This window comes from Canis lupus, chromosome 35 (assembly GCF_048164855.1).
Source record: "Canis lupus baileyi chromosome 35, mCanLup2.hap1, whole genome shotgun sequence".
NCBI classification, from domain to species: domain Eukaryota; kingdom Metazoa; phylum Chordata; class Mammalia; order Carnivora; family Canidae; genus Canis; species Canis lupus.
The window spans coordinates 17,111-31,775 of record NC_132872.1 but is presented as its reverse complement, the minus strand read 5'-3'; the positions used below and the strand labels follow the sequence as shown (position 1 = coordinate 31,775).

The following is a 14,665-nucleotide window of genomic DNA, read 5'->3' as shown; positions in this document are numbered from 1 at the left end:
GAAAACAAAAAGACCACTAACGTGAAAAAATTTTTTTTAATTTATTCACTTATTCACGAGAGACATAGAGTGAGGCAGAAACAAGGTCCCTGTGGGGAGCCTGATCCATGTGGGACTTGATCCCAGGACCCCCGAATCATGGCCCGAACCGAAGGTGGATGCTCAATCTCTGAGCCACCCTGGCGTCCCTGAAAAACAAATTTTAAAACAAAGTAGTAAAAATAAAAAACCAAAACCAAAAGCAAAGAAGAAGAAGAAAAATGAGAAGAAAAGAAGAAAAGGGGGGGATGGTGGTGGTGAGGAAATGGTAGTGGAGGGAGCATGTAGTTTCCCCGAGGGGACCTAGAGGGTGATCCTCTTGGTTCTGCGTGTATTTTGTTCTGTATGTTAGAAGACGCTCAATCCCAAATTTATAGAAACCGGCAATGCTTACAGTGACCAACATCGACCACGAAAACATAAGATAAAAGAAGAGGCCAGGAGGGGAAGGAAGAGGGAATATAATCTGTCAGAATGGGCCACTCGGTGTTCCGCTTGGTTCTGGGTGTATTTTGGTCTGCGCCTTAGGAGGCACTAACTGCCTCCATGGTAAAAGGGAAGGAGACAAAGAAACAAACAAATACCCATATCCCGCGTAGCTCCCCAAATTAAATTGAACACATTGAAGGGAATCCAGAAGTGAAAAATTCATCTAAGGCATGTAATTGTAGAAATATGAGAGTCAGAAAGGAAAAAACTTACAAATGAAGAGTTGGTCAAGTATTGACCTTAAGGTGGGAAAAGAAAAAGAATTGGAAATTTTTAGCCTCCTGTGAAAAGGAGTTGCACTGAGACAGGAGTGGGGGTGGCCCGTGTCCGCTCAGGAGTCCCCACCGCGACCCGGCCACACTCGGGCTGCACAGTGGGGCGCGGGGGGGGGGCGGTGAGAAAGGGTGGTGGGAGGGTGGGGGTGTGAGAGGGAGGGGTGGGGGAGGGTGGGGGAGAGAGGGAGGGGTGGGGGAGGGTGGAAGTGGGCATGAGAGGGAGCGTAGGGGTGGGGGTAGGGTGGGAGGGGGAGGGGTGGAGTAGGGGGAGGGGAGGGGGTGGAGTGAGGGGAGGGAGCATGGGGGTGGGGGGGTGGGGGGTGAGAGGGGAAGGGGGGAGGCCTCGCAGTCCTGCGCCTCCGCCCCCTGCGGCTTGGGGGTGAAGGCCGCTCATGCTCCCTCCGTGCTCCCCCCCGTGCTCCCTCCGTGCTCCCCCCACCGTGCCGCCCCCTGTGTTCCCCCCCGTGCTCCCTCCGTGCTCCCCCCGTGCTCCCCCCATGCTCTGCCCGTGCCCCCCGTGCTCCCACCACCGTGCCGCCCCCCGTGCTCCCCCCATGCTCCCCCGTGCTCGCCCCGTGCTCCCCCCGTGCCCCCCCATGCCACCCCCGTGCTCCCCCCTATGCCCCTCCATGCCGCCCTCGTGCTCCCCCCCATGCTCCCCCTGTGCTCGCCCCGTGCTCCCTCCGTGCTCCCCTCGTGCTCCCTCCGTGCCCCCCATGCCCCCCGTGCTACCCCCGTGCTACCCCCCCGTGCTCCCCCCGTGACCCCGTGCCCCCCGTGCTCCCCCCACCGTGCCGCCCCCGTGCTCCCCCACCATGCTCCCCCTGTGCTCGCCCCATGCTCCCTCCGTGCCCCCCATGCTCCCCCGTGCCGCCCCTCGTGCTCCCCCCGTGCCCACCCATGCCCCCCCATGTCGCCCCCCGTGCTCCCCCCGTGCTCCCCCCGTGACCCCGTGCCCCCCCGTGCTCCCACCACCGTGCCGCCCCCCGTGCTCCCCCCATGCTCCCCCGTGCTCGCCCCGTGCTCCCCCCGTGCCCCCCCATGCCACCCCCGTGCTCCCCCCTATGCCCCTCCATGCCGCCCTCGTGCTCCCCCCCATGCTCCCCCTGTGCTCGCCCCGTGCTCCCTCCGTGCTCCCCTCGTGCTCCCTCCGTGCCCCCCATGCCCCCCGTGCTACCCCCGTGCTACCCCCCCGTGCTCCCCCCGTGACCCCGTGCCCCCCGTGCTCCCCCCACCGTGCCGCCCCCGTGCTCCCCCACCATGCTCCCCCTGTGCTCGCCCCATGCTCCCTCCGTGCCCCCCATGCTCCCCCGTGCCGCCCCTCGTGCTCCCCCCGTGCCCACCCATGCCCCCCCATGTCGCCCCCCGTGCTCCCCCCGTGCTCCCCCCGTGACCCCGTGCCCCCCCGTGCTCCCCCCACCGTGCCGCCCTCCGTGCTCCCCCCATGCTCCCCCCGTGCTCCCCCCGTGCTCCCCCCCCCAGCACCTGGGGAACCGGAGGCTCCCCTGCACTCCTGCCAGTCCTGGCCCTGTTCCCTGCTGAGCCTTCTCAATCGGGAACCAGGCCCGGGGCAGAGTTCCCAGCTCCGGGTGCTCGCCCGAGGCCTCCCCTTCTGGGCGCCGTGCCCTCCCCCATTGCATTTCTTTTTTTTTTCTCCGCCCTCCTACTTTTAGAAGTGAGCCCTTTTCTCTCTGTAGCCTCCAGCTGCTCTCTCTTTACATCTCGGTTGAATTTGTGGGTGTTCAGGTTGTTTCGAAAGTTGTCTAGGTAAGTTGGTGGGACCCTCCTCCTGCGGCTTCTTGCCTGCCCCCCTCGAGATAAATATTAGTATCATGCAAAGACTTTTAAAGCCATCAGCCTACTTTGTTTTTGTTTTTTTTTGTTTATTTATTTATTTATTTATTTATTTATTTATTTATTTATTTATGATAGTCACAGAGAGAGAGAGAGGCAGAGACATAGGCAGAGGGAGAAGCAGGCTCCATGCACCAGGAGCCTGATGTGGGACTCGATCCTGGGTCTCCAGGATCGCACCCTGGGCCAAAGGCAGGCGCCAAACCGCTGTGCCACCCAGAGATCCCTGTTTTTGTTTTTTAAAAAGATTTTATTTATTTATTCCTGAGAGACACAGAGAGGCAGAGACACAGGCAGAGGGAGAAGCAGGCCCCTCGCAGGCAGCCCGATGTGGGACTCGATCCCAGGACCCCAGGGTCACTCCCTGAGCCAAAGGTCAGCCACTGAGCCACCCAGGTGCCCCCACCATCAGTCTACTTTGAATGGTAGACTCCGGACATTGAAAATGATCTGAGACTGCTTATCTTGGTCATGCCTTCACTCTGCACCCCTTAAGACATGTACCCACTCACCTACGCGCACACACATGCACACACACACACACCACACCTCATTCTGCAGCCCTTGGAAGAACATCCCTAGACAGGAAACCACTATTTTCCAAAGCAACTTCTTCCACCCCTGGCTAGCCCCACGGGGAGAGTGTGCCTCTCCATATTGGGTCCAAACTTACCTCCTTCCATCTCTCCTCTTCTAACTCAGGATTTAAAAAGCTAGTTTATGAAGCAAACAAATCAAGGAACAAGCCACAATCCTTAGGATTCCTCCTGCCATCGAGAGCCACGCAGGTACCTGTGGCCAGCCGTTCGGCCGAGGTCAGGCTCCTGGCACCAGCCTGACCTTTTGCCAGGAGGGGAGGTAAGCGTGGACCCCAGGCCTCGGTCCTCACCCCTGGATCAGCCTACTGGGAACTTTCTAGAGTCCTAAAGTGGCCAGGCCTGTGATCTTAGCTGGATTTTGGCCTCAGTGGCCATCTGTCCATGGAACCAGTTCAGGGTCATTTGGTTAATCTTCAGAGGTCTTGCCCCATATTCTCTTCTCCTGCCTGTGACCCTGGTGACATTCCGGGAACACTTAGTCCATGTGAGGGGAGGAACCTCTGCCCGGAACTTTGATCACCGCTGGGGCTGCTGGGCTCACACTGACCATAGACCACACCAGACACACTTCTGCTCCCTAGGAAGAGCCAGAGCTTCTGGGGAGCATCCACTCAGCCCCTCACGGTAGGTCTCCTGCGGTCTGTGGGGATGTGGCAGGAATCTTGCCTTGGATCCTGGCTGCAGGGCAGGAAAGGGACAGGTTACTTCTCTCAGGCTCAGAGCCTGTCCCCAGCCCCAAGCAGGATACACTGTTCCTGTCCTCTGCCATGGGGGGAGAAGCCCCCTCGGTACCCAGGCAGGGTGGTGCTGGTCTGAGACAGGAGGCAGGTGGCAGCAAGGACGTCCTGAGATAAAGGTGACCTGGTCCGTGTGCTCTGGGAGCACAAAGTGAATGGTGGGATAAGCAGGACTAGCGTGTGTCCAGGTTTGCCTGGTTCCCTCCTCCTTTATGCCTGGTTTATGCCAGCCTGTCGCTTCCCTTTGAGACCTGGTTTAGTTGATAGAGTCACTCTAGGAATGAAATCTGTACGTAGCTACCTTTTATCGAACATTTACTATTTGCTACGTATTGTGTTAAGTGCTTTGTATTTATTATCCAGCGTAAGCATATATATTATCCACCTGGGGACAAATTTTAACCCTGAAGGATGAGGTTACAATCATGCGTGGGAGAGCTGAAGCTTGGAGAGGAGGAGTGACCTGCCCAAGCCCACGGAGCCTGTAGGGAGCAGTGTCGGAATTTGAACCTGGGTCACAGCCCTGGGAGAGCTCAAGTGCTTCCCCGCTCCACTAAGCACAAGGAACACAAGGTGTGATTATAGGGGACCAAGAGCCCCAGACACACTGAGTTCAACTCAGCGCACCACACTCGGCCCCGCTCTGGGACAGCTGCGGGGTGTACGGCCAGGCAAGACAGGCTGCAGGAGGCATGCCCAGCCCCAGCAGCTCGCAGGCAGGTGGGTGCAAACGACCAGAAGTTAGAGCAGAAGGACCCAAACATTCAACTGAGGATGAGAATGACCTATGGGATCCACAGGAGATGCAGGCAAGGACGGCTTCCCGGGGAAGGTGTGAATACAGGGGAAATGGGGAGATACGGGGACATTCTAAAATGGAGAGGGCGGTAGAAGGGGAGGTAGAGGTGGCAAAGCACGGGAAGCATCTGAATAAAGGACAGTGCTCAGTTCAGGCTTCTCTGATTACGCTCTGCTGACAGGCTCTTTTGAGGTTTCGCAATGTAATTGCAAGGGAGGAGAGCAATCCAGGAAGCCCGAATGATGTCTTTGGAACTGGGTTGTGTGTTTTACATGATTATCTGAATTTTTATGATTTTCAACCTTATTACAAAGGTGACCTACTTATTATTATTTTTAGAAACTGTAGAAAACATACGATAAAGCAAAAGGAAAGAATTAAAATCACTCACAATTCTCTTTTTCGGAGGTAGCTGCTACCTCTGAACTGTATAATCTGAAGCTTATCTAGGGGCCCATTGAGAGTCACTCCATTTATATAAGTGTGTGGGTTGAAAGGGTCTCATTATGAATAATAAAAGACAATCCTCTGTTATCTCTCAGGAAATTTCAAGGGTTTTTGGAGCTCTGTGGCAGGAGCCAGGACAAAGACCAAATATATATTTCTTACTATATCGCTGTATCACAAACTCAATGCCAGTTATCTCATTTAATTACCACAACTCTAACAAAACTGTGATTTAGGTGGTAGTGTTGCTGTCGTGATTGTTCTCAATTTACAAATGCAGAAGCCAGGCACTAGGGGTTAATTCACTGCCTGGGACACAGTGGGCAGCAGGTGGAGGGCCAGCCCGCTGCACAGGTGGGGTGGGGGCAGAGGCAGGAGCCCAGGAAGGGAGCCCGGGGTCCAAGGAGCGGCAGGACTTCCGGGGGGACCTGGACGGAGCAGTCAGGAGCTCCAGATGAGCCTGTGATGCCCCTCTTCCTGCCCTGAGAGGTACTGTGGCCCAAGGGGCAGAGTCCAGCCCTGCTGGCGATGCAGACCTGGACATTGCCATCCCTGAGTACAGCAGCAGCAGTCCTCTGACAGTTCAGGGCTGCGGCTCTGGGCGCCCATCACCCTCTGGAAGCAGTGAGGGTTGGTTCTGTGGTGGATGACAGACCAGCCTGTGGCACACACAGAAACATATCAATCCAAAAGCAATTTGAGAAGAGGAAAACGTCCATTTGCAACGAGTCAACCACTCCCCTGCCCCTGCCCCTGCCCCTGCCAAAGACAGACTCCCCTGGCTTGCTGAAACTATGGAACGTTTTCTGTGGGCATTTGCTGGTCTCTGCAGAAATGTGGAGGTGGTTTCTCAGATGAGAAGCAGGAATCTTCTGGCTCCTGTCCCACAGTCCCTTGTGCTGCCAGCCCCCACAGTGCCTCGGCAGTAGCACTTCCCATCTCCAGAACCCCCAGTGACCTGCTCTTGAGGGCACTTGGGAAAGGAGCCCAAGTCTAGGGCATCCCGGCCAGAGCCATCAGAATCTGTGCTGCCCCGAACCAAGGACAAAACAATTACAAGCTTCCCTTGGCTGGGAGGAAACAGCCAGAGAAAGTGCTATAGAGAGGCGTCTTGCTGGTCCACAAAAGGGGTGATTGGATGATCTCAGCAGGTTTTCCATAGCTGACCTCTGTGACAATTTTAGAGCAAAGTTGGGGCTGGCCTGAGCTCCGAATAATCAAGGTCATGAACGCTCACTGTGCACCAGGCTCTGGGTTTGCAGCTTCCAACATATTTTCTCATTCAATCCCCAGAACAACCCTGTGAAATAGGTAGAATTAAAGTTTGCTGTTTGAAGATAAGGAAATGGAAGTACAGAGAGGTTAAGCCACTCAGGGAAGGCCACACAGCAAATGGGGGCTAGAGACAACGCCTGTAGCCATAGACTGTCTGACTCTAGGACACAAAGAGAATGAGTCTTGGGCTGGGGGTGGATAGCTGGGAAATGGCCCACGTCCGCACCCTCACTGTGAGTACCATCCCCTGCTTCCTCCAACCCCGTAGATGGGGCTCTCTCCTTCCTGAACCACAGAGGCCCTGTTCTGGCCCTCTTCCCACCACAACACCTCCAAGGGGTGAGAAGTTTGCAAAACAAAGGGACACATACCTCTGTAGCCTATGGCAGCACTTTAAATCTTGCTTCAGGTACCCAGGCGCTTGTCTCCCAGGTCGATCCTCCCTAGGCTGACCGTGTCACAGCAGTGCATGCCCTTAGGCATGTGGGGACAGACTAGGTGAGGTCCCTTGTATGTGGCCGTTCTAGTGGAAGTTTTTTTTTTCTGGAAACTGCCTTTGGGAGCCAAGGAGCAAAGGAGTTAACAAGAAAGGGGACTGGCACATCACTATGCATTATTATGCATTATGGCTTATTTATTTATTTATAAAATATTTTTTATTTATTCATAGAGACAGAGGGGGGGTGGGCAGAGACACAGGCAGAGGGAGAAGCAGGCTCCACGCAGGGAGCCCGACGTGGGAATCAATCCAGGGTCTCCAGGGTCACGCCCTGGGCCGAAGGCAGATGCTCAACCACTGAGCCCCCCGGGCTGCCCTGGCCACCTCTTCCTTCTGCAGCCAGGGCCCTCTTCCTATCTGTAGCAACCTCAGACCCATGTGTGCCCCTTGCTTCTCAACCCCAGACAGGGTTACAGAGCGCAGCTTCAGCCCGCGGCTCTGTTGCCTCGAGGCTGTCCGTCTAGGATCCGGACTCCGGTGTCGTGATGGCAGGCGTGGTCGTTACAGCGGAGCCCTTCCCTCTTACTTCCTGGGGCTCACGCAGTATCTCTGCAACCGCGGAGGAGCCCCGAGGGGTGGGTGTGTGCTTTCTGTGGGAGAAACGGTCCCTGCTCTATTGATTAGGCAGGAAAATTCCTGGAAAAATCAGATTATTGAGTGCCTGAATGGGAGCGGGGTTAGGGAGCTTTCGTAAGCACTGTTTGCCCATGGGGAGCCGTTCGGATGGAGGAGGCAGCCAGCCAAGGGCAGCAGAGAGGCAGCCGGCAAGAGGGCTTTGGAGCCAAGATGCCCCAGCACCAAGCCGCCTCCGGTGCTTACTGGGGGCAGGTAAATTGAGAAAACTAGGGTCATGTTGTTCAAAGGTTTTTTTCTTTCTGTCTTTCTTCCTTCCTCCTTCTCTCTTTGCCTCCCATCTCTCTCTCTCTCTTCTTTCGTTCCTTCCTGTCTTTTTTAGTAAAGCCAAATATATTCTATCTAAAGGCCACTCTATTCTTCCTACTTTTTTGGTGTTCAAATAACCCTTCTGTTACGACGGTGGCTTACAATCTTTAACAATAATTAACACAATTTATTAATTTCTCACTTTATGTCAGACACTGATCTAAAAGCGTTGCCTACGTTTCCTCGTCAACCCTCGCACTTACCCTGACGCGGTGGTAGGCACTATTGCTACCCGGTTCTACAGATAAGGAGAGTGAGGAAGCCGGATTCAGTGACATGCCCAAGGTCACACGGCTGGAATGTGGTGCAGCCGGTACCGGAACTCACGGACTTGTGCCGCTACAAGCCCCGTAAATGATGGGTGGGAGCAGTAGTGCCCAGGGGGTGCACACCCCCTGGTGGGGCAGCTGAGCCCCATTGGTCAGGTCGTGCGGGAATGTGAGCCGCTGCTCCTAAATCATCCTGAAATCTGGACTTTTTTTTTTTTTTTAATTTTTATTTTTATTTATTTATTTATTTTTATTTTTATTTTTTTTAATTTTTTTTTTAAATTTATTTATGATAGTCACACAGAGACAGAGAGAGGCAGAGACATAGGCAGAGGGAGAAGCAGGCTCCATGTACTGGGAGCCCGACGTGGGATTCGATCCCGGGTCTCCAGGATCGCGCCCTGGGCCAAAGGCAGGCGCTAAACCACTGCGCCACCCAGGGATCCCTGAAATCTGGACTTTTTAATGTGATATTCCTCAATTTTTACATATTGGCTAGTGGTTCATATATAAGAAAAAAATTGAGCCATAAGACACACCTGTACATGGCAACACCCATTTGTGACCTGGGGTTGGATGCTTACATTAAATTTTTTTTTTTTTTTTTTTTTTAGCTAACTAAAACCTCGGTCCTCTTTCCTTACTTAAAACCCAAAAAACGAAAACCTACTGGTCTGTGGAATCCCCGTATCTGGGACCGTCCTGTCCACACAGTGTTGGAAAGTTCCAAGGGCTCCAAGGTGCTGGGGAGGCAGGTGGGCAGGAGGAGAGCATTTGGCAGCAGGAGCAGGGAGCAGGCGACGCATTCAAGATAGGAGCCCGTCAGGGCAGCCCAGGGGCCCAGCGGTTTAGCCCCACCTTTGGCCCAGGGCCTGACCCCAGGGTCCCGGGATCAAGTCCTGCATCGGGCTCCCTGCATGGAGCCTGCTTCTCCCTCTGCCTGTGTCTCTGCCTCTCTCTCTCCCTGTTGTCTCTCATGAATAAATAAATAATATCTTTAAAAAAAAAAAAAGAAAAAACGATAGGAGCCTGTCACCCCCGGCAGAAATACGAGAGCAGACAGTGAGGCTCTGAAACCTCCCGCGGCAGGAACGCAGGCAGAGTCATGGTTGAAGCTTCTCCAAGGCGCTAATAACCTCCCGCATTTTACCCGTTGCCTGCAAACTTCCAAGACCCCACGGTCCCCTCCCTTCCCTCGCTTCCATGCCTTTTGACCTCATTTGCACACTCTCCCACCTGGAGAGAACACGGGACACCAGGAGGCCGGGACGTGGGCCCTGCCCCTGAACCCCCGGCGACCGGGACAGGCCCCGTGGCCCCTCGCTGTTGGAGTCTGAGCCCTGCACCCGTGGAGCTCGCCAGGCTGCCGCCCCTGTCCCCGCTATCCCCACTGCCATCCCCGCCGCCCCCTGGCCTCACGCCCTGATTAGGCGTCACCTGTGCTCTCTCTTCCCCGGGACCAGGACATGCTGCCCCGGGCCTGGCTGCGCTGGGCCTGCCTCCTGCTCCTGGCCCGGTGCGCCCGGCCCTGCCCTGCGGGCTGCGACTGCTTCGCACAGGAGCTCTTCTGCTCCGACGCCGGGCTGGCTGCCGTCCCGCCCGACATCCCGCCGCTCGCCACCGACATCGTCTTCGTGGAGACGTCGCTCAGCGCGCTCGGGTCCAGGGCCTTCAGCGGCAGCCCCAACCTGACCAAGGTGGTCTTCCTCAACGCCCCGCTCCAGCACCTCGGGCCGGACGCCTTCGGGGGGCTGCCCAGGCTGCAGGACCTTGAGGTCACAGGCGGAGCCTTCACCAACCTCAGCTCCGCCGCCTTCTCCAACCTGACCTCGCTGGGCAAGTTCACGTTCAACTTCAACCTGCTGGAGGCTCTGCCCGAGGGCCTCTTCGGCCACATGGAAGCCCTGGAGTCTCTCCAGCTGCAGGGCAACCGGCTCCAGAGCCTGCCCAGGAGGCTCTTCCAGCCTCTGACGCGTCTGCAGAGCCTCAACCTGGCTCAGAACCTGCTGGCCCACTTGCCCGAGGGGCTGTTTGACCCCCTGGGCAGCCTGCAGACCCTGAGGCTGAGCGACAATGCGCTCTCCGGCCTGCCCCCGGGCGTGTTCGGTGGCCTGCACAGCCTTCGGGAGCTCTTCCTGGACGGCAACTCCATCTCGGAGCTGCCCCCGGGGGTGTTCTCCCGGCTCTTCCGGCTGGAGCAGCTGTGGCTGCAGCGCAATGCTATCGGGCACCTGCCCCTGTCGGTCTTCTCCTCCCTGGGCAACCTGACCTTCCTGAGCCTGCAGGGGAACGCGCTGCGGGTGCTGCCCGCCGGCCTCTTCGCCCCTACCCCTGGCCTGCTGGTCCTGTCTCTGTCCTACAACAAGCTGGAGGCTGTCAGCGAGGGCGCCTTTGCCAACCTGTCCAGCCTCAGTTCCCTGACGCTGTCACACAACGCCATTACCCACCTCCCGGCCGGCGTCTTCAGAGGCCTTGAGGGGCTGGTTAAGCTCTACTTGGGCAGCAACAACCTGACAGCCCTGCACCCAGCCCTCTTCCAGAACCTGTCCAATCTGGAACTGCTCAGTCTGTCTAGGAACCTCCTGACCACACTCCCCACGGGCATCTTCGACAGCAACTACAACCTGTTCAACCTGGCCCTGCACGGCAACCCCTGGCAATGCGACTGCCACCTGGCCTACCTCTTTCAGTGGCTGTACCAGTACAGCGACCGGCTCTTCAACATCCAGACCTACTGTGCAGGCCCTGCCTATCTGAAGGGCCAGGTGTTGCCTGCCCTAAAGGAGGAGCAGCTGGTGTGTCCTGTCACTCGGGATCACTTGGGCTTCCAGGCCCCGGGGCCGGAGCACGGGGACCCAGGGAGCAGCTGGGACCTGGGGGTGGAGGAAAGGGCTGTCTGGAGCCGGTGCACCTACAGCAACCCTGAGGGCACCGTGGTGCTTGCCTGTGACGAGGCCCGGTGTCGCTGGCTAAACATCCAGCTGTCTCCCAGGCAGGGGTCGGGCCCCCCGGGGATGACATATAATGCCAGCCAGGGGTGGGACTTGAAGTCGAGCTGTGGCTCTGTGAGGGTCACCGTGGCTATAGAGGCTCAGCCAGGGGGGCACTAGGCGCAGGGCATACGGAGCTGAGGCCTGGAGGCGCTTCAGTTGTCGGCTTTCTGGTGCATCTGCCTCAGTGGGCCTCAGCTCTCTGCACCAGTCCTCCTCTGGTTGGCAGGACACCACTCCCTAAGAGCCCAGCCACCCCTTCGGTCTCCCAGGCACCTCCTCCATGCTGGTGCCCCCCAGGGGCCTGTTGTTCGGTCTCCCTGGGGAATCTTGTGCATGTATGTCCCTGGGATGGGATGCGTGACAACCCACATCTCCATCTCAGGTTCATGGGCGGGATGCACGACAACCTGCAGCCCCGTGTCTGATCATTCAGCCACAAACCCGTGTGGAACAGACCTGCTCCCCGTTCCTCCTGGATTCCCCTCCAGCAGGTCGCCAAGCCCAGGAGCCGGGTGTGGTCTCTGGTCTCTTCTCAGCCTTGATCCTTATTGGCCTACCGGTCAGCGAATGCTTCTGAGCACCCCTCTGTCCATTCCCCCTTCCGTTCCCAGCCCGAGGAGGCTCTTTGTCTCCCCAGACCGAATCATGTGCAGCTCCTGCCTGGTTCTCCTGCCTGCAGTGTGGACGGGTCGGGGGAAATGCCGGGGTGAGGGAGGGAGAAGTGAATCTGATGTATGGCAGGCCCTCCAGGAACTCACTCGTGGTCTGCCAGGAGAGGTCAGAGAAGGGTGCACGTGTCCTGGCTTCTGGGTGGGAGGACAGTGAAGCCATCACCAGGGGCAGGGACAGGTTTGGGGGCACATGTCCACATCAGACAAGGAAGTGTCCCTCCTCCCTCATGTCCAGTGATGCTCTTTTAAAAAACATGCTTCCCGAGGCTCAAATCAGAATCACCATAAATTCTAAGGGGATGGAAGGTCGTTTAGCAGATTTGCCGAAGGAACAGGCTCCCAGATTCATTGGGTTCAGCTCCCAGAAGCTTTGGGATTCAAATCCTCATCGGTCCTCCACGGCTAGGGGACTGTGCTGCCTCAGGGAGGCCGAGGCCCGATGTCTGAGACCTGAAGTCCTGTAACGCCAGCCGCGCTGTGCCGTCCTGCCCGGCCCGGGCCAGCTGCGTGAGGCCGCGGGCTTCCCTCTGCGGGGGATGCGTCCTCTCCGGGGAGAGCACCGCCGCACCCGGCACCTCGGGGACTTCACGGCCTCCGTCCAGTGACCACCTGTCTGAACTACAGCTCACCGCCCACTCAGGCATCTGCTGCCAGAGATAAAGGAACAAGATAATCGAGTGACATTTATCTTAATTATATTTTCCCCCAAACTCTAACTCTTTATTAAATTACAGTATAATTGTGCTGAGTGATGTTGGGGAAAAGAGCTCTGGCCAACAGCCAGGGGCTGTGTCGTCTGAGCAAGCTGCTTCTTTTCCCTTTCAAGTTGGCTCGGTGAGACCAGAGTCACTGTGCTCTTTTGGGTAGGATTGCCAGATTTTTGCAAATAAACATATACATGTTGCATGGAACCTACGTATACTACAAGATGATTTGCAGTTGGGTATGCAGTGTTTTAGCTGGCGGCCCAGCCACCTGACGAATGTTGGGGAAACGGTACCATGGAGGCGGTGGGGAACCAGAGGATGGTGCTCCTCCGGGCCAGGGGGAGGCCAGGGCAAAGTCTGCAGTGGAAGAAGTCCTCGCCACGCAGGGGGCCACAGGATCTTGAGGGGAAGCAGAGGCGCTGAGCATCCCTCCAGGCAGAACGACTGCAGCAGAGACGAGGCTCCGAGGGCGCCCCCGACCCCGGGAGGCTTCATGCCCTGCCGCCTGTCTCCTGCTGCAGCTGTCCCAGTCTGGGGCAAAGTAAAGCTCTGATGGGTTCTGGAATTGAAATCAGGACACTTGGCTCCCCTCTTCCTTAATCTTCAGCCTCTGGCCAATCGTGGCTCCTCTCTGGGCCTTTCCTCAGTTTGGTTCTTTTTTAAAGATTTATTTATTTGTTTATTTGAGAGAGAGCTAGTGAGTGAGAGCACTTGGCGGGGGGCTGAGTGAGAGGGAGCGAGAGAACCCCAACAGACGCCTCGCCGAGCATGGAGACCAACCGATTTCATGACCCGGAGACCACGACCGGAGGCGAAACCAAGAGCTGGACACCTACTGACTGAGCCACCCAGGCGCCCCGGGAGTTTGGTGGTTCTTCTTCCTCTTCTTCCTCCTCCTCATCTTCTTCTAAAGATTTTTTGATTATCTGAGAGAGAGAGAGCATGTACAAGCGGGTGGAGAGGGAGAGGGAGAAGCAGACTCTCCGCTGAGCAAGGGGCCAGGCATGGGCTCCATCCCAGGACCATGAGACCGTGATCTGAACCCAAGGCAGACACTTAATGGGCTGACCACCCAGGCGCCCCGGGAGTCTGGTTCTTGATGCTGATTGAACCTCAGAATCACCTGGGGACGTTAAGCCAACCCCAACAACAGGTACCAGGGCAGCCCCCACTCCCGGGGATTTGATTCAATCAGCCTGGGGGGACCCAGAGAGCAGTCTTATTCCTAAGTCCCGCAGGGACATCTAATGCTCAGCCAAGGCTGAAAGCTTGGGCTCGATGTTGTCCCGTGTGGGGTCTCACAGCGTTTGTATAGCTAGACCCAGGGCAGTGGAGCGAATGCCAGCTTCGGCAGACCAAACCGCTAGAGTGCCCTGGGTGGCTCATGAATAAGAGGAGCCACACACTGCACAGAAGAAGAGGGTCTCATTTCATAGGGTCTCTTTGTTCTTGGTGTTTTTCCTCATGCCCCCCGTAGATTCTGAAGAAACAAGCTGGATGCACACTGCCTTGTTTTCTTGCAGTGCGAGGGCGGCCAGGTCATCCCAAAGCACCTCCTTCCGACAGGTGGGGTCCCCCGGCCTGATGTGTCGAATGCTCCTCAGTTGGGTGATTCCCTGCCACTAGCCAGCAGTGTAACCTTGGAGCAGTGACTGTAGCCGCCTGTGCCTCAGTTTCCTCCTCCACACCGCGGATTGTGGGCATAGCGGTGCCCACTGACCGTGCTGTTGGAGAAGGGGGAGTGAGCGCATTCACGTAAGGTCCCCGGAACAACGCACCTGGGTTCTCAGAAGTACAAACCTACTGTGGGTACTGGAGAGTCTGGCGCTGCCCAAACCCAGGCGATTTAGCTCAGCGTGAGCCGGCAGTGACGTCTCCCTTGCACTGCGCTCTCAGCTCCCCCACATCTGCTTCTGCAGACCGTTCAGCTCTCCACGCGGCCAGGCCCATGCAGCGGCCGGGCTCCTGCTGCTCCTCGGGGGCTCCGTGCTGTCCCTGCAGTCCTCGCTGGAAGTCACACCCCGGCGCCCGCCGGGAGGGGACAAGGGACGGCGGAGGGCCTAGACTCGG

General features: G+C 57.0%; 1 protein-coding gene and 1 long non-coding RNA gene across 2 annotated transcripts; one reads left to right on the top strand and one right to left on the bottom strand.

Moving 5' to 3' along the window:
* Nucleotides 1-17: 17 nt before the first annotated feature.
* On the bottom strand, nucleotides 18-3,710 carry LOC140624807 (uncharacterized). The gene is made up of 2 exons (XR_012024246.1): nucleotides 3,331-3,710; nucleotides 18-188 (listed from the first exon to the last, which is right to left on the bottom strand). It is a non-coding gene; the product is annotated as an uncharacterized lncRNA (long non-coding RNA).
* An 18-nt stretch (nucleotides 3,711-3,728) lies between these two features.
* On the top strand, nucleotides 3,729-12,799 carry CPN2 (carboxypeptidase N subunit 2). Its single transcript, XM_072811709.1, has 2 exons — nucleotides 3,729-3,880; nucleotides 9,688-12,799. Exon 2 carries the CDS (start codon nucleotides 9,691-9,693, stop codon nucleotides 11,332-11,334), a length of 1,644 nt encoding a protein of 547 aa, XP_072667810.1. The 5' UTR covers nucleotides 3,729-3,880; nucleotides 9,688-9,690; the 3' UTR covers nucleotides 11,335-12,799.
* Nucleotides 12,800-14,665: the final 1,866 nt, after the last annotated feature.